The following is a 24127-nucleotide window of genomic DNA, read 5'->3' on the forward strand; positions in this document are numbered from 1 at the left end:
CAAGAAAACTCTATGATAAGAGTCGGCATAAGTTAGGGACATCTTGAAGGCACATCACAACAAATAAAAAAAAGAGCAGTTATTAAGGTAGCATAAATAGACTAAAATATCGGTAGCCCTAAAGTGTGGTAATGAAAAATATGATTCCAAAAGAAGTTATGCCTTTGTGATATATTTAATAAAAATAAGTGTAGATTTGTAAAAATAAATAAATAAATAAATGAACACACGCACCCCCGGCTTCTTGCCAAGCAATCAAAGTGACGTACAACAGACTAAAGTATATCCATATATACATAGTAACCTCCCCTTTAAAACAAGATCAAACAGTATAAAACTAAAACCAACATTTTAAAATCCAAGCAATAACCATGGGCAGAGTTCAATAAACGGGGAAGCCTTTTTCGTGGCCGAGTATTTTATTCTGGGAAGGCCTGCTGGAAGAGATCTGTCTTAATGGGTTTTTTGAAACTCTCTAGATTGGTAATTTGACGGATCTTGTCCGGCAGGCCATTCCATAAATTGGGAGCGGCTGCAGATAATGTCCTTTGGGAGGTTGCTGTCAATCTGGTCTTTAAGGACTGTAGTAAATTCCTCCTAGAGGACCTGAGTGTACAGGGCGGATTATATGGAGGGAGGCGATCCCTTAGACAGGTTGGGCCCAAGCTATGTAGGGTTTTAAAGGTGATAAACAACACCTTGTACTGTGCCCGGAAACTAATAGGCAGCCAGTGCAGTGACTTCAATATTGGTGTTATATGGTCACTCCTCGCTGTTCCTGTAACCAACCTGGCTGCCATATTCTGTACCAACTGGAGTTTCCGGACTAGGCAGAAGGGTAGCCCCATGTAGAGTGCATAAATTGAGCTCCAATATGAAGTCAAAGGCTTTCAGGGCTGGTATCCATAGTTTTTTGTGGGTTTTTCGGGCTATGTGGCCATGTTCTATAAGAGTTTAATTTCCTCTTCCTTCAGACACATGGAACTTAAGCTTTGGATTGCATCCAGAATTATTTATTCAAGACAGTTTTCTTATAATGTGACCAAGTGACTAGCATATCAGAGAAACAATATGCACAGGAAAATCTCTTGTATTGTTTCTACAGGTCATTTTGCGCACAATAGGTATTACAGCTGCAAACATTCCTGTCTTTCATACAAAGAAATATGACAAACAGGGAAGACATATGCCACTGAATGCATATGTTCTTGACTTCTACAAACATGGATCTTTGGTAGCAATGGAACAGGATAATGCGTACGTATATGATTTCTCTCATTGTCAATATAAATAAAAACAACTAAGAGCAGTCAGAATGAACTGTAAATACATTAGTCATTAGCTTGGATCCAAATGCAAACATGTGCAACTGGAGTCACAGAAGCAGAATTTCCAGCCCTTATGTGAAGAGACATACTTTAGTTAGGACAAGTAGGATTCAGGTATTACTCTCCAAACCTTAAGAACTCTATATGCATATGACTCATTGGGTTCAATCCAACATTATAGTGGTGGCCTGCAAACCTCGGCAGGAACAAAAAATGAGCTCCAAGAAGTTTCAAAATTTTCCAGAGCTGGTTTGGAGGCACACTAGAGGCTACTGTGCAGAAGGAGAATCTCCTCTGCCAGTTCTACTAGATTCTGTCATTACATCAGAATTGTCCACTGCTGGCTAGCTGGTTGAAACTTTTCAATACTGAAAATATATTAATCACCATGATTTCATGTGCCTTCATTTTATTTTTATTTCATATTTTTCTTTATGAAATAAAGATTTAGTTCTTAGGCCTATGCTGTATTGCCTCTATCGATCAATTAAAAACATAAAAATATAACTTTGTAAACTTGTTTTTCTCCCTTTTAGTATACATGAAGGAGAAGCTTACAATTTGCTGAAGGACTTTGGCCTTGTTCTTAAGACAATCAGGTATGCAAAATAGTAAAGCTTTGGATTTGTAGTGGATCTTGCTTATATCCTCTTCCACTCTAGAACAAGGTGCAGATGTCAATGGCTTGGTTCCTCCCGTGGTCTTGAGACTTTTTTAGGGGACTGCTATACGCTTTTCATTCTCAAAAACACAGTATAGTCAACTCAGTGTCACAGTGGAGACTACATCCAGTATCTGTCATTACCTTCTTCATTTTCCTTCCCTCAGGGATGAAGAACATTTGGCCCCCTACATATTATTGGACTGTAACACCCACCATTTGTTGCTGGCAAAATGGCTGAGAAATGATGCAGTCCATCATTTGGAGGGCCACAAAACCTTGGCTTTACATCCGTGGAGATTTTTTTTAAAATGTGGATGTGTTAACATTGATGAGTCTGGCTGACAAAACCATATCTAGTTCACATGACTTTCAAACCACCTCTTTTCTCTATGGGCCTTATAACACTGCAAAAGAAAAAAGACATGGAATGAAACAGACAGAAATGGCTTTATGCTTACCTGCCTGCATTTTGTCGTAATACTTCTCTTCTCCCAGAGGGAACTGGTGGTTAACGTGTGGGTTTTGCCAAATGGATTTTTCCAGCAGGACAAAAGGCACACGTTTATGATCATCTCCCTTGGCAGTAGAGTGGATATGCTTCATGGGCATGTGGGAAAGTAAGCAATATGATAAGGCTCTATCTTGGCATCTATAGTAGAGTTTTGTCATCTTAACAGTGATCTGTAGTTCAAATGCTGGAACCAAGAGGTAATGAAACTGCTACCAAAAACACAGTAATACAGATTTTGGAAACAGAACTAGATTCAGGTATATGAAAACTAAAGATAGGGCCATATTTCCAGGCAAAAGAGTGAAGCACCCTGTTACAGGCAGCACCAGGAGAATGTAGTAATTGAAGGCAGAAACTGATGCAGCAAGCTCTGCAATGACTCTTGAATCACTGCAGAAACAAACAAAAAAGCATAGCCAATACTTCAACATAGCTGCAAGTATTGCAAGGATGTCACATGTGAAGCCCAGTTTTAAGCATTCTTATTCAGAAGCAAATTGGCAGGGTGGGGAGGGGAAGTTTGTTTAAACTGGGGTGGTCGTTTTGCATTAATGTTTCAATGGACTTATCTCACTGATTGCAAGTGATTCATGACCTAATTCCCATTGATTTCCGTGAAAAGAAAGTGTAACACAATATGAATACAGTACTGAATTCCCTGCAAACTAGGGTTGCATGTCCCTTGATAGATGGTCTCTTGAAATAGGAAGATTTTTTTTAGGAATATGACTGGATTCATCTTTGACTATCCTTATCTTCCCAAGAGTGGCTAAAGCCAAGAATGGGATGGGGGTTGACAGAAGCTCTTAAAAGAACAAAGACTCCAGCAGTGTTATTGAAGTTGCAGCCTTAACAACTGATTGTAGTGTTCTTTAATGGAGAACACTGCTGCCTGCTTTCAGACAGGAGTTTCATGTTTGTTTCCTTCAACTTGTTATAGTCAATGTAATTTTGCATTAATGTATTCTGAAAACATGTTGAAAGCAAGGATACAATTTTGTCTCTATGGATTGGTTTTCTTGTGTCCTCCTCTCTTCTTAAAAGTAATTTTAAAAAACATTTCTTGTTCTAAAGCTGGCTCTTTTATGGTTGGAGCCAAACTGGCCCTGAACAGAGATAGATGAGTTTTGGCAGGATTGGTTCAGAAATTCAGTGCTATACTCTAAATCAGGAAGTGCCTCTGTTACTGTATATACTCATGTATAAATCTAGAAATTTTAGTCAAAAATTGAACCCAAAAATCTGAATCGACTTATCCATGGGTCAATGTAAGTACTATACTTTCTCATGAAAATAGAAAACGTCCCCTGGTGAAACACAAGAGTGCTTTCTATCCTGGAAGCACTGACCTTCCTCTATTCTCTTACCCATCCATCCTTCAGTGTGAACACAAACAGTTATGCCTGCTGGACTTTTGTAAGTTCCAAGGCATTGTTTTCCTTTGAATCATCCTTTGTTACATGCCCCTAGGTTTTACCCTCGACTTACTCACAGGTCATACCAAAATCCCTAATTTTGGCCCCCAAACCTGCCCTTGACTTATACATGAGATTGACTTACAGTTGAGTATATATGGTAATTTCCAAATAAATCAATTTTGCCTTGAGGTCTGTCCCTAAGACAACTGCTCCTAGAGATCTCTTGGGGCAAATGGATCCCAGTCAGGGAAAGCCACAAAGGGCAGGTACTGTCAACCCACTATCTAGCACAGCAACAAAGAGCTGCTTGTGATAGCAGTGGTCCTCAACTTCTAGTTCTCCAGATGTTTTGGGCTCCCTTTGGCTATGCTGGATAAATTCTTCTGGAAACTGATATGTAGAACAGACCACTGTACCAGAAAGTTGTGTTAAAGACCTCTTCTGAAGAAAACCCCCTGCAATTAGTTAGCTTTTAGAATAAGATCCTTGGATGTAACCCATCCTGATCTTCCTGGAGTCAGCTTTGAGGAGATGTAAAGTGGAAAATCTTCTCCATCTTTTCCATTTTAATAGGAACTGGGAAAAAAGAGCAGAGAAGATAATCTCTGGGCATTGCTTTTATATATAGCAAAACATCTTTGATAATTGAAATACCAATATCAATTTATGTCACAGAAGTACTTACAGCTTCCATTTTTCTTTTCCTCCCACCAGGACTTCTTTGCACGAACTTTCTGACAATGAGAATGATAATGTCGTTCTAGCATTTGAGCAATTATGTGAGGATTACTGGAGTAAATTTGAAAAAGTGTAAGGATAAATCAAGAAATCACTGAAGATAATTGTACTAGAAAATGGTGCTTTGTCGAATGATAATGCTTTATGTTTAAACTGAACTGCTATCACAATCAACAGCACAAAATATTGTACATTTCTGTCTGCTTCATTTTTGACTGAGTAGAAAAGAAATAAATAAGTCTTCACTTCCTAAGTAATCTGCTCTCCAATTTTTGGCATGTTTCTTCTCACAGACCTGAGAGATGTTCAGCAGACTTTACCTAAAAACATTTAATCACCCTTACTAAATAATGTGGTGGGAACCAGTAACCAACATGGAGGTGGTCCTTGAAATCAGGGTGGTTTCAGTTGCAAGACACTCAGGAACAAGCATTCCATTTTCAAATACAAAACCTCAAAAAAACATAAAGTAATAAGCAATGGAATGTGTACTTTGCTGATGGCAACTCTTACTTGTTTGGGGTTCCCAAACAGAAAGAGGGTACATCAATACAAATGCCCTTCTGCTATGAATAGTGGTGTAGGGACCTTATCACATTAGCTTTTAATCCAGCAGCAGCCTAATGGGCTGCAGCCAGGACGCATCATGGAGGAGGGCATTATCGCATTGTAAGTTGCTGCCGAATTGCCGGATACCAGCATTCTGTGTCGCAGCTGTGTTCAGCTGGCCCCTTTGAAAACAAAAGCTCCCCAAGTTTTAAAATGGGCTGGATGAGCACGGCTGGGACAGGAAATGCTGGCCCCTGGTGATTTGGTGGTGACTTACAATGCAATAATCCCTGCCTCCATTCCACGTCCTGACTGCAGCCCATTAGGCTGCTTCTGGGTTAAAAAACAATGCAATAAGGTCTTAGAACAAGAGTGGGGGAAATATGGCCTTTCAACCTCATTTTTACACTCTGAAACCACACCCCTAAAGTCCCAACAAAGGAGGACATTTCATACACCCATATTTTCCTCTCTGAAAATCAACCAAAAATGGACCATTGTGGGCTATTCTGTGCAGTAGTCAAAATGAGTCCCCATAACCCTTGATTTTGAATGGGAAATGCCTGTTGCTGGCCCACCATTGACCTCAATTCAAGATCACCTCAGCATAGCATAACAATCTACATGTGGACCTTCTGCTACACTAATCAATGTTGCCACCCTCTCCCAATTTAGTTTAAGCTTGTGTCATGTCTCACACAAGCATTCTGTGCTTCAACATGAGCAGGGTGGATCAGAGGTCTGCTTAGCCCTCCTCTAGCCAGATGCACAATGATGTCAGTGCTGAGATCCATGGGGGGGGGGGGGGTCCTCTGGAGGTCTCAATGCTTCTGTAATCGTGCACCCAGACTGGTGGAAGGGATTGCCAGATGATTCCTTCAGTCCATGTTGAAGAATGGAAAGTCTATATTCTTTACATAAGTTGAAGTAGGTAAGGAGGGCCTTTTGGTGTTGCACAGAGGATGAGAATACCATCCCCCATAGCACCTGAAAAAAGACATCCACGTGTGCAAGGGACACTTGTGTATGAAGCTATACCCACTTGGATTCACCTTTATCTAGAATGTCACAATGACTGCTTTCTATCAGTTCTTGTATGCAAGGCTTCAAGAAATTTAACTTTCTAAACACAAACAGTAGATCCTTCTTGCAGAGGTTGTCTTTTTTTATTGCTCTAAGTCATTTTGGAAGTTTTCCCAGCTGTGAAGTACATAAAATGAATGAATGAATGAATGAATCTTTATTTGTATACCACTATTCCCATGATCACAGCGGTTTACAACAGTAATAAAAACATACCGAAACTGCAAAATCCAATAAAAGAGATCCCCCCACATTAAACAATACAGTACAGCAATAAAAATCCATCATTCAATCACAGTTAAAAACAGTTAAAACCAAAGCACCAATTACATCCAATACGATACAGCAACACAAGGGGAGAAGAATGGAATTAGGGAACATGGGGGAAAGCTTGACGAAAGAGGTGAGTCTTTAGATTTTTCCTGAAAGGCTCCAGGGAGGAATGCTTCAAATGGAAGAGTTAATGGGTAAATAGTGGTCAACCGGATGACATATGGAATAAGAGCAGGCCAAATATAAGGGTGAGAAAGGTAGTTAACCTTGAAAGAGTTCAGAGGGGATCTTTGAACACTATTCTTTTCCAGGAGGGCACCTGCTGCCACTGGGGGCAGGCCACCAGTTAGAAGGGGGAAGTGGCAGGATAACTATAAACTAAAACTTTTAGATTCTCACCAAAGTAGCAATGGGACACATTTAGCTTTCCAAACTGTGGTGGAAGTGGGGAGAAAGAATTCTAGGGAGTCAGGCTGTAGTATTGCTGCAGAAAAGGCTCATCCCCTTATGTTAGCAACCATGGAGGAAAGTTATTGCATTTGAATTTTAAAGGCACATGCAGAGACATAGGAATTGGATACATTTGGTTTTTGTTCAAATTGGTTGGCGAGTGCATGGGTGCAATTTCTGAAATGGTTAGGAATCATACACATCTGGGATGGCTGTTTAGGTTTCACACCTGTCTGGGTGACTCTGCTTGAGAGCCCTTGAGGAATAGTAATTCCAACCAGATGAGAAGCACCTGGAAAATTTAAAACAGACTCCTTCTCTATCACCATAGCCCTCTGATGTTCATCATTGCTAGCAAGGAGTGAGATACATTTGGACTCTGCTGATTGGGGTTGTGTAGCAAGTTCAGCCACCTCAGCCTTTTTGAGTTGGGAGGCAGAACTAAGCTCCACTTCTACAGGGATAACATTATTTTTTTGTTAAATCAAGTGCTGGGTCTAAAGAGGTGGCTCTGGAGGAGCTGGTGAGCACATTTTAAGCAGTTCCCACTGGGGGTGGTTGAGTGCTCAGATGTTTACTGTTCAGATGTGTTGGCAGCAGAGGACCTCTGAGGAATAGATCAGCCTTTAGATTTAGTTTTAACTTTTCCCATGCTTATCCCCACCAGAGAAAAACCTGCACCACAAAAGGGGGAAGCAAGGGAGGGAGGAGTAAGGAAAAAAATTAACAAAATAGGGACAAGTTTTTTTAAAAGAAAGAGATGAAAAAAGAGGAAGAGAAATAGCTAAGCCAAAGATGGAGGAGCATACAACCTTTTGTGGGCAAGGCTAGGTAAAAGAATGGCAGAGCTAGTGATCCAACACAAAATGCTTCCTTACAACACCATGATCACTTGCCTCACCTGGGTGGTCAAGAGTCAACACATTCATGAATGGCTCCTCCACTGAGAATGTCAGAACAGAGGTTAGTGAAAACAGGAGTTGCATCATGAAACATGTTTTAACTACCCCTCCATGATTGGAGGGGCTGACTATCATCTTCTCATTGGCCTGTTACAGACTGCCAAAATAAAGCTGCTTCGGGTCTCTCTGGAGGTATGCTATTTAAATGATGCATGGGTCCTAAGAGTCCGGAGGTCGCGCCAAAGCCACACTCCAGTCCTAAGCACTGGAGTGCAGCTTTGGTGCAGCTTCCGGATTCTTAGGATGCATGCATCATTTAAACAGCATATCTCCAAAGAGACCCGAAGCAGCTTTATTTGGGCAGTCTGTAACAGGCCTTTGATAAAACTAAGGTCTTAATCCAACTTGGACTCACTTGGGTTGCATTAAGGTATAAATTTTTACAGGTATCTTGTAAAAACAAGGAGATTGGGATTAGAAAATTTTGTCTCTCTGAAAAAAGTAATAATATGAATTATTCCTAGACAAAGACAATTACAGAGGACCCTTGGTTTCCACTGGGGTTTGGTTCTAGGTCCCCTGTATGGCTCAATCCGTGGATGCTCAAGGCCCACTACATACAATGGCATAGTAAAATGGTGTCCTTATAGAAAACAATAAAATCAATGTTTTCTTTCTAGAATATATATATTTTAGCTTTTTATCCAGCGATATGAAGGAGTCATCTCTTTGCTTTCCCATCAGACTCTAGTGGTTCAGAAGACCATCATTTGAAACATATTTATGTTTGCATCTAGCTCAAGGGTAGGCATACATGCCTGCTTACCTGTCCCAACAGCTTACCTGTTTCTATGCACTAGCAGCAATAGCACAAGGTCAGGAAAGAAGAGTTGAAATGCAATAGGCAAGCACTGGTCAAATGAAAAGGGGAAAGAACACCTTCACCCCAGTTCTTAAATCTATATTCTGGAATCCTTGAGCCAAACACATGCAGGAAATGAAAAATAGTCTACGTTATAGGAAGTAATCATGATTATAGGAAGGGTAGGAACACTGGAACCTGTCGCCAGGAAGAAAGAGGTAAGACATGTTGCTTCTCTCTTTCCCAGAAAAGGAAACTCTTTGATAAAGTAACACCCTTGCTCAAGCCTCTTGACACACCTGTTCCAGAAGGATATCATTCATTTTTACCAAGCTTGCAAAGAAAACACAGTTTTTAACTTTCAAAATTTATTGTGAAAAATTAAGTATTAATTCCATGTGTTGTGTGAATCTACAAAAGAAGCCTATGGTGTAAAGAATAATAGATGTGATATGCAGAGCAGTTTATTACAGTGTCACATCTTCAAATTTCATTAAGCTCCTCTCCTAACTTGTGTACTGGTCCAACATCTCTGGTACTGAATAAGATAGGCATAAATACTAATTCAACAGATTTGAACAGAATTCCACACAATACATTCTCACACTGCAGAAGGAAGAGATTTTCAGGCTGAATATAAATAAAATATAAATGCATATAAGAAAAAATAATTTTAAGACATTTCAAAGGGAAGTACATAAACACTTGAAGTGGTAGTTTTATGCTGTATTAGTGGAGACACAAAAATCTATACTTCCAAAAGCATACAGTTATGGAGCTAAGAATTAGCCACGTTTCCTTATCTGATATTAGTCCTTTCTTCCACTTAACCACCAACTTTACAGCTTCAATCCTATAAAGCTAATGCATACCATTATATCAGAAACAGAAAATAATTATTTAATGTTTATTTACTAACCAGGATTTAAAGCCGTCATGTCAGATATTGTTTAGTAAACAAACAATAAACAAGTGTTCCTCCTTCAACTGTAATATAAGCCTAAGGTAAAGCCAATGCAAGAAGAAATGAGAAGGGACAGAGGATATTGCAGCACTAGTGCTTTTTCATAGCTTAACATGGCTTTGAAAACAGCTTTGATGACTGAAGTGACCTATTGTTAGTTACTCAAGACATGTTCATTCAACTGGATCCAGTAGTGTAAAACAAAACAAAACATGCCAATGTTCCCATAATTATAGAACAGTTGTAATATAGTCACTATATCATTAATTTAAATGGCATTTTTGGTATTTAACATTTAATTATTTGAGAACAAATTTAGACAGACCTCACGTGTATTATGTGCATCAGAACACTGTACTAGATTCTATAAAAATATTTCTGATCAGTATTACATTTGATCACATTGCTCTTTTGGAATATAAATAACACAAGATGTATAGTACTCAATAAAATCTGTTTAATTCTTTTGCCTACTCCCAGTTCTCCAACTGGATAATGTTTTGTCTTCAGCCAAAGAAAAACGTTCAGATGTACTGCTAGAATCACTAGCACTGGATGCTTGACTTAGATCTTCTGTATCAGAATCTGAACTTATTGTGCAACTTGCTCCTTCAGGTACTGAAGATCTTTGACCTTTCACAGCTGTTACATGGTTTTTGAATGTGTTTGACCTTTCAGCAAGTTTAGCTGAAGCTAAACTACTAAATGCAGGATCACAGATTACATTTTCTTGAGGAACAAGCATATTAGCAATTTCTGATTTTGGAGTACTGTCAATGGAGGAGGAGGAAGAACAGCACACTAATAGATGTTTAGGTTCTTGATGTACAGGTACATCATTTACTGAAGGCACAGATTTTTTTGCAGCTGAGATTTTTTCTTTTGATTTCATTTTTGATTTATCATTTGCATATTCAATTTGGCAAAAAGGTTTCAAAATGTCACAATCATTTTTTGGGCCCCCTTTGTAAGAAAAGATACAAGGAGAGATGTATGTCTTTGAAGAACGCTTATTAGGCACAGTCTGCTTTTTTGAAGTAACTGTGTGATCAAAAACAGAACTAGACATTTTAGACGCCAAGTTAGAAGTGATGCTAGAGTTACAGACCAAGTCCTTAGCAGAGATAACGGTAGATGATGCAAGAGAATTGTGTCCTGTATTTTTTTCTACACTGAAGCAGTCTGCTTTGTTCCAATCCACTATTTTCTCAGCAGGAGAAATAAATGAAAATGAAGTCTGATCTGAACTGCCTGGTTTAGTTTTCTGAAACCAATTACTTTTAGTATTGGTAGAAAAAGCTGAGAAGAAAGGATTCTTATTAGCTGGTATGATTAGCTTAGAACTTGTGGTGGTGACAGTAGCAGTAGAACCTGAATCTGAAGAGTTAAATCCATTTATATTACTTGTGTTGCCATCTTGAGTTACAGGTTTTCCAAGGAAAAGAGTGGAGCATACTTCACTTTCTTTTTTGAAAGATAAGGCTGACCCCTTAGTAGCTGGTGTTGTCAAGTTGCCACTTGAACAGGAAACTAGAGGTGCAGTTGGTTGTTCTGCAGCACCACTTAAAGAATGCAGGTTTAAAGTAGCTGCAGATGTTACTGCTGATGTGTGTACTTTTGGAAACACAGTTAAGGGAAAGGGTGTTTCTGAAGGAACTGTTACTGCAGGAAGCAAAGGAATTTTTGCTGCATTAAGACAGCTGTTAGTATCTTTCGACAGTGAGATCTCCTTGCTATCATTCTGTGGTTCTGTCACATTAAGTTGATGCAAATTATAGTTTGAACCAGAGAAATTAAAGTTCACAGCTTCTGTTTTGAATGTAAAGCCAACGGAATCTGAAAAATTATTTCTCCTGAGGCGTTGTCTTTGTAACAGCATCCTCAGTCTCTTTCGATTTTTTGCTTCAGCACGAACGCAAAAAAGAACATCTGAAGTGTTTTTGGAGAACAGAGATTTTGGCAATGTATGGTTTTCATTTAGAGTCTGTATCTGCAGTTCACCTGGACGCACTTGATGTTTCATGTAATAATTATAGCGCAATTCCTGAAATTAAAGAGGACATCAAATTTGATATAGTGGTTTCCCCAAACTACAAACTGATTCTGCAGTTAAGTGCCTTCAAGTAAATACGTCCAGATTTATCTAAAGTGTGGCCTATCCTAGTACATAATGGTAACTTGCATTAAACAAAAAGGCAGGCTATAAACAGTATTTTACAGACCTTGTACTTTTCTCAAAATTACCCAATTAACCCAAAGGATTCAATGAAGAGATGAGAGAAAATAGTTCTACTAGGTGTCATCCCTGTCTCTTGATGTGCTGATTCTACACCTGTATTACGATGGGCAAGTATTTAAAAATATAAAAAGGTATCAGAGCTCCAGAGGACTAAAGCCATACAGTTGACATTTTTTAAAATGTAGAAACAGATAAGATCAACATGCAGATAATTTTTTATTAAATATGATTAAATATGAACTGAAATGTTTCCATCACCAACATTTCTAAAACATTAAGATTTAGAAAGATTACACCTTACCTCATGACTCATGCTTCCAAATTCAGCTGTCACAGATATCGACATATACTGAGTAGGAATACTCCTACCATTATCCAAAACAATATCTTCTCCTGCCATTGGCTAAAAAGATATTGAAATTAAATACCATTTTGGTGAATTAATGTACATGTAATGCTCTTTGGCATTTACTGACATGCAAACTTACACAGAATCCATTCTTTGTGTTTTTCTTATCTTCACACTTATTTCCACAGTTTGCTGATATGGAACATACACTACCTCTGGGAGAAGTACCTGCTTTTTAAGAGAGAAGGCAAAATCAAAGTTATGAAACAGCATGGAAAGCATTTTGCCATTTTTTGCACATATTCATGTTGCTGAGAGCATAAAAAACAAGTAATTTCAGCTATATCTGCATATTAATCAACCGATGAGGTATTTGTTCACTTTAAGAATATAATGGTGTAGGAAGAAAGGGTTTTTAAAAGTTCAAAAATAGCTTCACAATCTCAAAAGTTAACTTTTTTTTTTTGTATTATAAAAAGGCTCAACAGCATTGGAACAGAGACATCATTCTACCTTTATCAGCATCCGAATTTAGCAGAGTGAGATTTAAGGCCAAAATATCATTAACTATGGATGTTGTATCCATTTGCTTTTGCCCACATTCTGTTTGGTTTTCATGTTTCGATGCCATCTGCATCAAATCCAGTTGAGTTTTCATTCTGTGTAGAAAATTAAAAGATTCAGTAATAGTTCTATTGCTGCTTCTCACAAATCACATCTCATTAAGAACTATAGAATGTCCAAATAAACATGAGAACAAAAAGAGCATACAAACTAGTTCATGAAATTTGCAATTGCAACATTTACAAAATCTATGTCAAAATATTTAAAACGTATAAGATAGTTTTTTATGTGCAGTAATGCACCCACAATTTTATTACCATCTTATTAAAAAGGAGATGCCAACATTTCATGAATAATCAGTGTAATATACTCACCTCTGATTCAGGCTGCATGCAACCTGTGAATTAAATAAATGAAAAAAAACTATTTTCAGCTACAATGAATTAAAACCTCCTTTATCGGAATGTATTTCATTAATCAGACATTTTGTACTAATTATTTTAATACGGCAACTCAAGTCAAGGAAGTAGATTTATACATTTTGGAAGGAAAATCCATCATATGATTTTCCTTTTCAAAGGAAAATTATTTCCAGGGTATGTGTTTACACAGTAGTAGGTCACCACAGACATGCTTCCTCAAAATAATCTTACTCTTCATTCTAGCTGCTAAAATACTTTGTATGTGCCCTGCACTGAACAGTACCAAAAGCAGAGCAGGACAGCATATATGCAGTTTTTCAAATCTGCATGCCTGAGAATTCACCTAATGAATAGGACATTGCTGTTCTGAACATTTGTTTTGATTATCTGAGTACTTGATTTTTTGATGCAAGTGATAAGGACTCAAGCTTTTTATTTTGCTGCACAAGGCTGTGTAAACCCTGCATTTGAGAGACTTGGGGGAGAAACAGACCGCCCCTTTGCGCCGCCATCCGAGCAGCTTCAGGGCATGGCGTTTTGCTGCCACATGCTTTGAAGCTGCCTGGAAGCTGGCTTCACGCTGCCCAGCTGCCCACATGTGGGCCAGCTTTTGGGCACTCCGGCAGTATGGCATTTACATGCCGCACACCACTGGAGCACCTGAAAGCCGGCTTTTGTCCCCAGCCGTGCGGAAAAGCCAGTTTTTACCAGCACAAAAAAGTAGTGGCTATTTGCTAGCTCCTTTTGGGCTGACAAATAGGCAGATTGGGGCTGTGGCTTGTGGTTGCCCCAGTCCCATTCTGGCTTTCTCAAGGGTGGCTTGAAGCCACCCCTTTGGGGTGGTCTTTTTCACCCCTTGGTCAGTTTTCCCTGTTTTAATCATCAGGGAAGCTGTGAAGCCATTTTCATTTTGCTCACCTTTTAGCATGGGCTTTCCTATTTTTATGCTGAAGTGTCCTTGGGATTTTAGTAATTAAAAACTTAAAAATGTTGAAAATTATATGGACTTTGCTATAAAGAAATTTTAATGTAAGTAAGTATCAGCTTCATGGGCTGTGTGAGTGGCTATTCTGCTATCATTCAAATGACCTCAGGCCTTGGTGTTCACAGAGATAAACGTGAAGTGCAAGATATTATTCTTTTAATTATTCTCTAACATGGAACAGGATAAAGACTTACAATAACATTCAAGTCATATTTTATTTTTTTTTAAATCCTATTTATTGTACAGAGGGAGATAGAAGTCATTGCAAGAGGTACTGGGAAAACTAAGTCACCAGGAACAGATACTATTCCAATATAATTGCTACAACCTACAAAGACAGAATCAACTGTAATGACAACTAAAACATGCCAACAAATATGGAAAACAAACAGACCAGAAATGATCACTATATATCCCCATGCACAAAAAAGGAGACACAAAAGACTGCAGCAACTATAGGACCAGAATCTCCCACGCAAGCAACATTATGCTTAAAATTCTGCAACATATATGGACTCCAACCATATATGTAGAGAAATCCCAGAGGTACAAGCGGAGTTCAGAAAAGGAAGAGGTACTAGGGATCACATTGCAAACATAAGATGGTTAATAGAGTGAACCAAGGAATTTCAGAAGAAAATCAGCACCACAGACCATTGCAAAACCTTTAACTGCATAGATCAGAAGAAGCTATGGAACATTCTTAAAGACATGAGATTTCCAGTACATTTTATTATCCTGATGATAAATCTATACTTAGGACAAGAGGCCATTGTCAGAAATATGGAGAAACTGAATGGTTCCCAATTGGCAAAGGGATCAGGCAAGGCTGCATTCGAACACCCTGTCTGTTCAACTGTTATGAAGAAAACATAATACAAAGAGCGGGCTTGGACTCAGAAGAAGGAGAAGAAAAGATAGGAAGAAGGAACACCAACTATTTAAGATATGTAGATGATACCATACCACTAGCAGAAATGTCACAGGCTTGGAAAAATTACTAAGGAAAGACAAGGAAGAAAGTACAAAAGCAGGCTTACTGCTGAGCATATAGAAAACAAACGTAATGACAACAGAGGATCTACATAAATTCAACCTATATAATGAGGAAATTAAAATAGTTAAAGATTTTCCGTGCCCAAGATCAAACACCAATTGGAATGGAGACTGCAGTCAAGAAATAACAAAAAGACTAGGATTGGGAAAGGCAACCAAGAAGGAACTAGACAAGATAAATAACTGAGCACTAAAGATAGAATCATTCAAGCCATCATATTCCCCATCACTGTGTACAGATGTGAGAGCTGGTCAGTAAGAAAAGCCTACAGAGAAAATAAACTCATTTGAGATACGGGGCTGGAAAAGGATCCTGTGGATTGCCAGAAAGACAAGCAAATGGGTCCTAGAACATATCAAACTGGAACTGTCCCTGGAAGCAAAGATGATGAGACTGAGGCTGTCACACTTTTGCCACATCATGAGAAGGCACAACTCATTAGAAAAATAATAATAATAATGCTAGGCAAGGTAGAGGGAAGCAGAAAGAGAGGAAGACCACATACAAATGGGTAGGCTCAGTTGGGGAGGACATGGGCCTGTACTTGCAGAACCTAGCAATAGCAATAACAAGTACATTCCTGTAACGCTTATTAGTTCACATAAGTACTCCCTAAGTGCTTTACAGTGTGTAAGCTAATTGGCCCAACAAGCTGGGTACTCATTTTAGCGACCTCAGAAGGATGCCAGCCTGAGTTGACCCTGACACCTCACAACCTTGTTTTTTTGTGAGTGAGTGGCTGCAGTTCAGGCATTTAACCACTGCACCACTCTAAGCAGAGAGGCTGGGGTTAGGGAGGATTCAAGATGTCTCATTCACAGGGTCGCCATGAGTTGAGGCCTACTTGAGAAAGTAAACAACAACAACAAAAGCTGATCCAGATAACATGAATAAAATGCTTTTACCTCTAAGAAACGATGAGGATCACATTCATCTAAAAGCTTCTCACAATCATTCAGAACATTTTCAATGGTTTTCCTATGAACTTCCTTCACTCGCTTCCATATTAGAGACTCTTTTTCCTTCCTCTTCTTCTGGTTTTCAAGGTCTTCAAGCAATTGTTTCTTCCTCTTTTCCAAAGCACTGCAGACTTTTTCAAGTTCAGTTTTAATAATCTCCTCTTCACTCTGCATTAGTACCTGGAACAGTGATTACATGTAATAAACAATACACACAGGCCTCATTCACATTTTCTTTAAGGCACATATGTGTGCATCTGGAAGGTCCAGAACATAGCAAGAATGAAGGAAATTAGGGGGAAATTCCATTCCATTAAAAACCAGAATTTTGGAATAAATATCCCCGTATACCTAAATGAAAGTAAAGGTAATTGAAATAATCACACAGTGTACCCTGATTTTCCCATCCTGCTCTCTTTTCTCCATTGTTTTTCTGTATATATTTGTTTTACACACTTTTAAGCCTCTTGGAGCAGTGAACTACCAGACTCATACTTCTATATCTATATAAATAAAATCAATTTAACTTTGTCTCTGTGTAAACAGACCATGTCAAAATGGCTAGAAAGAATTTCACCAAATCTGTCAGGTGTGTTTGGAACAATATGACTTAAAAACAGGCTAACTTGGCACAGATGAAATTTCACTTTGGGAGTACCATGGAGAACACCCCAATTTGTTTTCATTCATTCATTGTGTGCTTGGCAGCCAGTCAGAAAAGGCATGCTGTTTCAAGTGAGACTGATGTGTAACATGAAGAACATCTGAGCATATCTGAACATAGAGATAAGATACTCTTCTTTCAAAACAGCTGAAGCTGATCAGTCATCAATAGCGCTTCATGAACCTCCTGAGCAACGCTGGCTACTACAGCTAGTACATAAACTCGAGACAGAATCAGGCAAAAATAAATAAATAAATAAATAATAATAATGCTTACTTTCACATAGGCACAGAATAATTATAGACTGGGGTAAACTGAACTAAATATTCTTCCCACTGTTTTCTCTCATTGCCTTAATAAATTTCAGCTTACCCCTGCATCCTTTGGTGAAGTTACTTCCTTCAGCAGGCTCTGATGTAATTCTCTTATTTTCTTCAGATTGCTAAAGAAGGCTAGCTGTAAAACAGGTATTTATAACAATGCATTATCATTTTGGAATCCATAGAACTCTAACTACGAATGCAGTTATGGAAACCATTTTCTTAAGGTCAGCGATGACTTAACAGGATTTACAAACTACTTGATTTTTACTGTACATGATCATCTTTATTTTTATTTATGGCATTTATACCCCGCCCTCCAGCCCTAAAGGCTATCAGAGCGGCTTACAATCTCCTTCACTATACTTAGGAACGCATTTTTAGCTTGCATGATCACAACTTCAAGACTGATACTCTTATCTTGGAATAAGTAGGCATTCGTTTCATCCACTTTTACCCTATCATTTCTTGAATTACTAATGAATATAAAGACTAAGATAAAAAATCTGCAGGAATTTAATGTTTACGTTCCACAGAAATATTCAGAACAAGCTAACAAAGCAAGCATAAGACCCCTAATTTTACGTAAAGGCAAGAGGTACCAGTTCCAGTTTCTTGCATATTATTTCTGGATTATTCCCAGGTATGTCACAAAAACGTAGCAAAGCAGTGAACTTTAGCTAAACTCTTCTTTTGTCATGGGAGAGTACAGTAGATGCTTCTCAAACCTTTGCTTCTTACTCAAGGAAACAAGTAGCCCAGATCCCACCAACTGCGTTATGGACAAGCATTCTCCCATTATTCTCTATGGGCACATCTACTCCTTTCATTCTATATGGGGCAAGCATCCTCCAATGTATCTGTATAGGGCAAGCATTCTCCAATGCTTCTCTATGGGACAAGCCTCCTCCAATGCTTCTCTATGGGGCAAGCCTCCTCCAATGCTTCTCTATGGGGCAAGCCTCCTCCAATGCTTCTCTATGGGGCAAGCCTCCTCCAATGCTTCTCTATGGAGCAAGCATCCTCCAATGCTTCTCTATGGGGCAGACATCCTCCAATGCTTCTCTATGGGGCAGACATCCTCCAATGACTCTCTATGGGGCAAGCATCCTCCAATGTATCTGTATAGGGCAAGCATTCTCCAATGCTTCTCTATGGGGCAAGCCTCCTCCAATGCTTCTCTATGGGGCAAGCACCCTCCAATGCTTCTCTATGGGGCAAGCCTCCTCCAATGCTTCTCTATGGGGCAAGCATCCTCCAATGCTTCTCTATGGGGCAGACATCCTCCAATGCTTCTCTATGGGGCAGACATCCTCCAATGCTTCTCTATGGGGCAAGCGTCCTCCAATGCTTCTCTATGGGGCAGACATCCTCCAATGCTCCTCTAGGGGCAAGCATCCTCCAATGCTTCTCTATGGGGCAGACATCCTCCAATGCTTCTCTATGGGGCAAGCACCCTCCAATGCTTCTCTATGGGGCAGACATCCTCCAATGCTTCTCTATGGGGCAAGCGTCCTCCAATGCTTCTCTATGGGGCAAGCACCCTCCAATGCTTCTCTATGGGGCAAGCACCCTCCAATGCTTCTCTATGGGGCAAGCACCCTCCAATGCTTCTCTATGGGGCAGACATCCTCCAATGCTTCTCTATGGGGCAAGCGTCCTCCAATGCTTCTCTATGGGGCAAGCACCCTCCAATGCTTCTCTATGGGGCAGACATCCTCCAATGCTTCTCTATGGGGCAAGCGTCCTCCAATGCTTCTCTATGGGGCAAGCACCCTCCAATGCTTCTCTATGGGGCAAGCATCCTCCAATGCTTCTCTATGGGGCAAGCACCCTCCAATGCTTCTCTATGGGGCAAGCGTCCTCCAATGCTTCTCTATGGGGCAGACATCCTCCAATGCTTCTCTATGGGGCAAGCGTCCTCCAATGCTCCTCTATGGGGCAAGCACCCTCCAATGCTTCTCTATGGGGCAAGCACCCTCCAATGCTTCTCTATGGGGCAAGCACCCTCCAATGCTTCTCTATGGGGCAAGCACCCTCCAATGCTTCTCTATGGGGCAAGCGTCCTCCAATGCTTCTCTATGGGGCAGACATCCTCCAATGCTTCTCTATGGGGCAAGCCTCCTCCAATGCTTCTCTATGGGGCAAGCCTCCTCCAATGCTTCTCTATGGGGCAAGCCTCCTCCAATGCTTCTCTATGGGGCAGACATCCTCCAATGCTCCTCTAGGGGCAAGCGTCCTCCAATGCTTCTCTATGGGGCAAGCACCCTCCAATGCTTCTCTATGGGGCAAGCACCCTCCAATGCTTCTCTATGGGGCAAGCGTCCTCCAATGATTCTCTATGGGACAGACATCCTCCAATGCTTCTCTATGGGGCAAGCCTCCTCCAATGCTTCTCTATGGGGCAAGCCTCCTCCAATGCTTCTCTATGGGGCAGACATCCTCCAATGCTCCTCTAGGGGCAAGCGTCCTCCAATGCTTCTCTTTGGGGCAGACATCCTCCAATGCTTCTCTATGGGGCAAGCCTCCTCCAATGCTTCTCTATGGGGCAAGCCTCCTCCAATGCTTCTCTATGGGGCAAGCGTCCTCCAATGCTTCTCTATGGGGCAAGCCTCCTCCAATGCTTCTCTATGGGGCAAGCCTCCTCCAATGCTTCTCTATGGGGCAGACATCCTCCAATGCTCCTCTAGGGGCAAGCGTCCTCCAATGCTTCTCTATGGGGCAGACATCCTCCAATGCTTCTCTATGGGGCAAGCCTCCTCCAATGCTTCTCTATGGGGCAAGCACCCTCCAATGCTTCTCTATGGGGCAAGCACCCTCCAATGCTTCTCTATGGGGCAAGCACCCTCCAATGCTTCTCTATGGGGCAAGCGTCCTCCAATGCTTCTCTATGGGGCAGACATCCTCCAATGCTTCTCTATGGGGCAAGCCTCCTCCAATGCTTCTCTATGGGGCAAGCCTCCTCCAATGCTTCTCTATGGGGCAAGCCTCCTCCAATGCTTCTCTATGGGGCAGACATCCTCCAATGCTCCTCTAGGGGCAAGCGTCCTCCAATGCTCCTCTATGGGGCAAGTACCCTCCAATGCTTCTCTATGGGGCAAGCACCCTCCAATGCTTCTCTATGGGGCAAGCACCCTCCAATGCTTCTCTATGGGGCAAGCGTCCTCCAATGCTTCTCTATGGGGCAGACATCCTCCAATGCTTCTCTATGGGGCAAGCCTCCTCCAATGCTTCTCTATGGGGCAACCCTCCTCCAATGCTTCTCTATGGGGCAAGCCTCCTCCAATGCTTCTCTATGGGGCAGACATCCTCCAATGCTCCTCTAGGGGCAAGCCTCCTCCAATGCTTCTCTATGGGGCAAGCCTCCTCCAATGCTTCTCTATGGGGCAAGCCTCCTCCAATGCTTCTCTATGGGGCAGACATCCTCCAATGCTCCTCTAGGGGCAAGCGTCCTCCAATGCTTCTCTATGGGGCAGACATCCTCCAATGCTTCTCTATGGGGCAAGCCTCCTCCAATGCTTCTCTATGGGGCAAGCACCCTCCAATGCTTCACTATGGGGCAAGCACCCTCCAATGCTTCTCTATGGGGCAAGCACCCTCCAATGCTTCTCTATGGGGCAAGCGTCCTCCAATGCTTCTCTATGGGGCAGACATCCTCCAATGCTTCTCTATGAGGCAAGCCTCCTCCAATGCTTCTCTATGGGGCAAGCCTCCTCCAATGCTTCTCTATGGGGCAAGCCTCCTCCAATGCTTCTCTATGGGGCAGACATCCTCCAATGCTCCTCTAGGGGCAAGCGTCCTCCAATGCTTCTCTTTGGGGCAGACATCCTCCAATGCTTCTCTATGGGGCAAGCCTCCTCCAATGCTTCTCTATGGGGCAAGCCTCCTCCAATGCTTCTCTATGGGGCAAGCGTCCTCCAATGCTTCTCTATGGGGCAAGCGTCCTCCAATGCTTCTCTATGGGGCAAGCCTCCTCCAATGCTTCTCTATGGGGCAGACATCCTACAATGCTCCTCTAGGGGCAAGCGTCCTCCAATGCTTCTCTATGGGGCAGACATCCTCCAATGCTTCTCTATGGGGCAAGCCTCCTCCAATGCTCCTCTATGGGGCAAGCCTCCTCCAATGCTTCTCTATGGGGCAAGCACCCTCCAATGCTTCTCTATGGGGCAAGCACCCTCCAATGCTTCTCTATGGGGCAAGCACCCTCCAATGCTTCTCTATGGGGCAAGCGTCCTCCAATGCTTCTCTATGGGGCAGACATCCTCCAATGCTTCTCTATGGGGCAAGCCTCCTCCAATGCTTCTCTATGGGGCAAGCCTCCTCCAATGATTCTCTATGGGGCAAGCATTCTCCAATGACTCTCTATGGGGCAAGCCTCCTCCAATGCTCCTCTATGGGGCAAGCCTCCTCCAATGCTCCTCTAGGGGCAAGCACTCTGCCATGCCTCCCTATGGCTCCTCACTTTCTCCTCCTGGTAGACGGTGCCGACGAGGTTGACGGTGTGGAAGAGGCCCCGGTGCTCCTCGGAGACGCACTGCCCGCAGCCCCTTCGGTGGCAGAGGCGGCAGTAGAGCTCCATGGGGCGCCCGGGGTGTTTCTGGCAGGGCGTGGCCAGGGAAGGGGCCTGCGCCCACCAGCCCTCCTCGCCCTCCGACGCCGCCGCCGCCGCCGCCTCCATCCCGGCCCGGAAGAGCTTGACCACTTCGGCCAAGGTGGTGTTGAGCGGCAAGGAGGCGGCGCCGTCCTCGGGAGGCAGAGGGCAGGGCTTGCGGCAGAGAGGGCATGGCACCGGGATGGCCGAGCAGGAGGAGGCGGCGGCGGCCCGAGCGGCGGTGTTTCGGGCCAAGGCCAGGCACTGGGCGACGCAGGGGCGGCAGAAGTTGTGGGAGCAGGGCGGGAGCGTGACGGGCTCCTCGAAGAGCGAGAGGCACACGGCGCACGTCAGGCTGGCCTCCATTTGGCGCTTGCGCTGCGGAGGGCCTCTGAGCCATCGGCCCCTTCGGAGGCCGTTGGAGGAATGGACGACGGCCCGGCGAGCGGGGGATGGTCTAAACCACCAACCCCGCCCCCTCCTCCTCGTCCTCAGCATCCGGTTCGCTACCCTTCCTGTCTCTCATCCATGTAACCACCAATCGGGGTGCTCCTAGCACTATCTTCCTTTGCCCCACCCCCTCTCAGGCTTGGTCCAAACTGGCAACGGCCAGTTAAAACGAAGTTTCCCTTCCGCTTCCGCTTCCCATTCGCCCCCTCGGCTCCCAGCCGGGAACAAAATGGTCCAAATTGGCAGCGACCAATAAAAATGATTTTTTCCTTCCGCTTCCTCCTCCCATTCGCCACCGTGGCTGTCACTCTAATCTATAACATCACTCTCATCACACCCATGTCCCGCCTCCTCGGCATGCCAACGGAAACAAAACGGAACTTCAGGACTGTCTTCCTTCGCCCCGCCTCTTCGTCACTGATAGGGTGGTTTGCACCAGATTGGCACAGACTTTTGCCAATAAAATTGTGGGTTTAATTTCTACTTCGCCCCCGTAACTGTCACTCCTCCCTAACCGCTTATGATTGTCACACCCACGTCCCGCCTCTTTTAGAGCCCAACTGGGAACAGAATAGAACCCATGGCTTCTAGACTGCCTTCCTCTGCTCCGCCTTCCCGTTCATGATAGGATGCCTTGGTCCGGATTGGCAGGGCACTCTACCAATAGAAATGTAGGTTCGCCTTCCGCTTCGCTCTTGTAGCTGTCATTCATCAGACTCCGCCTCCTCAGCGCCTAATAGGGAAGAATGGAACTGTCTTCGTTCGCCCCGCCTCTTTTCCTCCAGCGCCCTTCATGATAGGGTGGCTTGTTCCAGATTGGCAGTGCCCCTAGCCAATAAAAACGCAGCACCTCATGAGTGCAGCTGTTTCAGCTTGATATACATTGAAGAAATAATGCGGTTTGATACCAGTTTAAGTGCTGTAGCTTCATTTTATGGAGCTCTGGGGTTTGCAGATTTACAGGGGAGGGAAGGGAGAAAACGAACTATGCAGTCAGTCTGCAAATAGCAACATTAGCAATAGAAGGCATAGGCTATACAAAACTCATTTTCAGCCAAGCACACTTCATGTTAGCCTCAGGCTCTGGCTGCATCTACACTGTAGAGATAATGCGGTTTGATGCCACTTGGAAGTGCTGTGGCTCCGTCCTGTGAAATCCTGGGATTTGTAGTTTTACATGGCCTTCAGCCTCCTCTGCCCACAGGGAGCTGGTGCCTCAGAAAACTACAGGTCCCAGGATTCTGCAGGATTGGAGCCATGGCAGTTAAACTGGTGCCAAGGATGCACCCTCCTCAGGGCTCTTAAAAAATTAACCATTATGATAATGTAAATCACATAGAGCTACTCACAAGTAAGTGCCAGTGAGGGCTGCATCCACACTGGAGAAATAATCCAGATCAGTATTGGGGGGGGGGGGGGGAAGGTTTACTGCACATTACACATCTATAGATACATTGCTTGAAAAGGAGAAGCAGATTTGAGAGTACAACACATGCAGAACTGTCTCAAAACGTCATGTAAGGGAAAGGGATGTTCAGTCCTTTCCACTCTTCCTTGGCACTCTTTCCTACCATTAGATGGCAAATGTGCATTTAACCTCAAAGCAAGTGCATTTAGAAATACAATGTGACTTTAATCTCTCTTTTTTCTAAGGTTGCATCCGCACTGCCGAAATAGTCTGGTTTGATGCCACTTTATCTGCCATGAGTCAATGCTATGGAATTCCAGGAAACCCTGAGCCCTGAAGTGGTGTCAAACCAGATTATTACTGCAGCACAGATGCAG

General features: G+C 42.5%; 2 protein-coding genes across 8 annotated transcripts in view; one reads left to right on the plus strand and one right to left on the minus strand.

Annotated features, from left to right (window-relative positions):
* Positions 1-4912, plus strand: part of DDX60 (DExD/H-box helicase 60) — a 72339-nt gene extending 67427 nt beyond the window's left edge. For all 5 annotated transcript variants that reach the window (XM_089525532.1, XM_089525531.1, XM_089525533.1 and 2 more), the window contains 3 exons: positions 1106-1257; positions 1865-1927; positions 4636-4912. In XM_089525532.1, coding sequence (XP_089381658.1) covers positions 1106-1257; positions 1865-1927; positions 4636-4735 — 315 coding nt within the window. In that variant the 3' untranslated portion in view covers positions 4736-4912. The remainder of the gene's footprint in view (positions 1-1105; positions 1258-1864; positions 1928-4635) is intronic.
* Positions 4913-9436: 4524 nt separating this feature from the next.
* Positions 9437-22891, minus strand: LOC149312852 (uncharacterized). Of its 3 annotated transcripts, none has more exons than XM_089525539.1 (8): positions 21764-22891; positions 17354-17437; positions 16264-16497; positions 13269-13291; positions 12844-12989; positions 12470-12558; positions 12283-12384; positions 9437-11786 (listed from the first exon to the last, which is right to left on the minus strand). In XM_089525539.1, exons 1-8 carry the CDS (start codon positions 22388-22390, stop codon positions 10200-10202), a joined length of 2892 nt encoding a protein of 963 aa, XP_089381665.1. In that variant the 5' UTR covers positions 22391-22891; the 3' UTR covers positions 9437-10199. The 3 variants fall into 3 exon arrangements, with proteins under 3 accessions (XP_089381665.1, XP_089381664.1, XP_089381666.1); XM_089525538.1 differs by having other exon boundaries at positions 12470-12561; positions 21764-22890; XM_089525540.1 differs by lacking the exon at positions 12283-12384 and having other exon boundaries at positions 12470-12561.
* Between the last annotated feature and the right edge of the window lie 1236 nt (positions 22892-24127).

The sequence above is a fragment of the Sceloporus occidentalis genome, unplaced genomic scaffold (genome assembly GCF_023333645.1).
Source record: "Sceloporus occidentalis isolate IW3139 unplaced genomic scaffold, rSceOcc1.0.p SCAF_5, whole genome shotgun sequence".
Taxonomy (NCBI): Eukaryota; Metazoa; Chordata; class Lepidosauria; order Squamata; family Phrynosomatidae; genus Sceloporus; species Sceloporus occidentalis.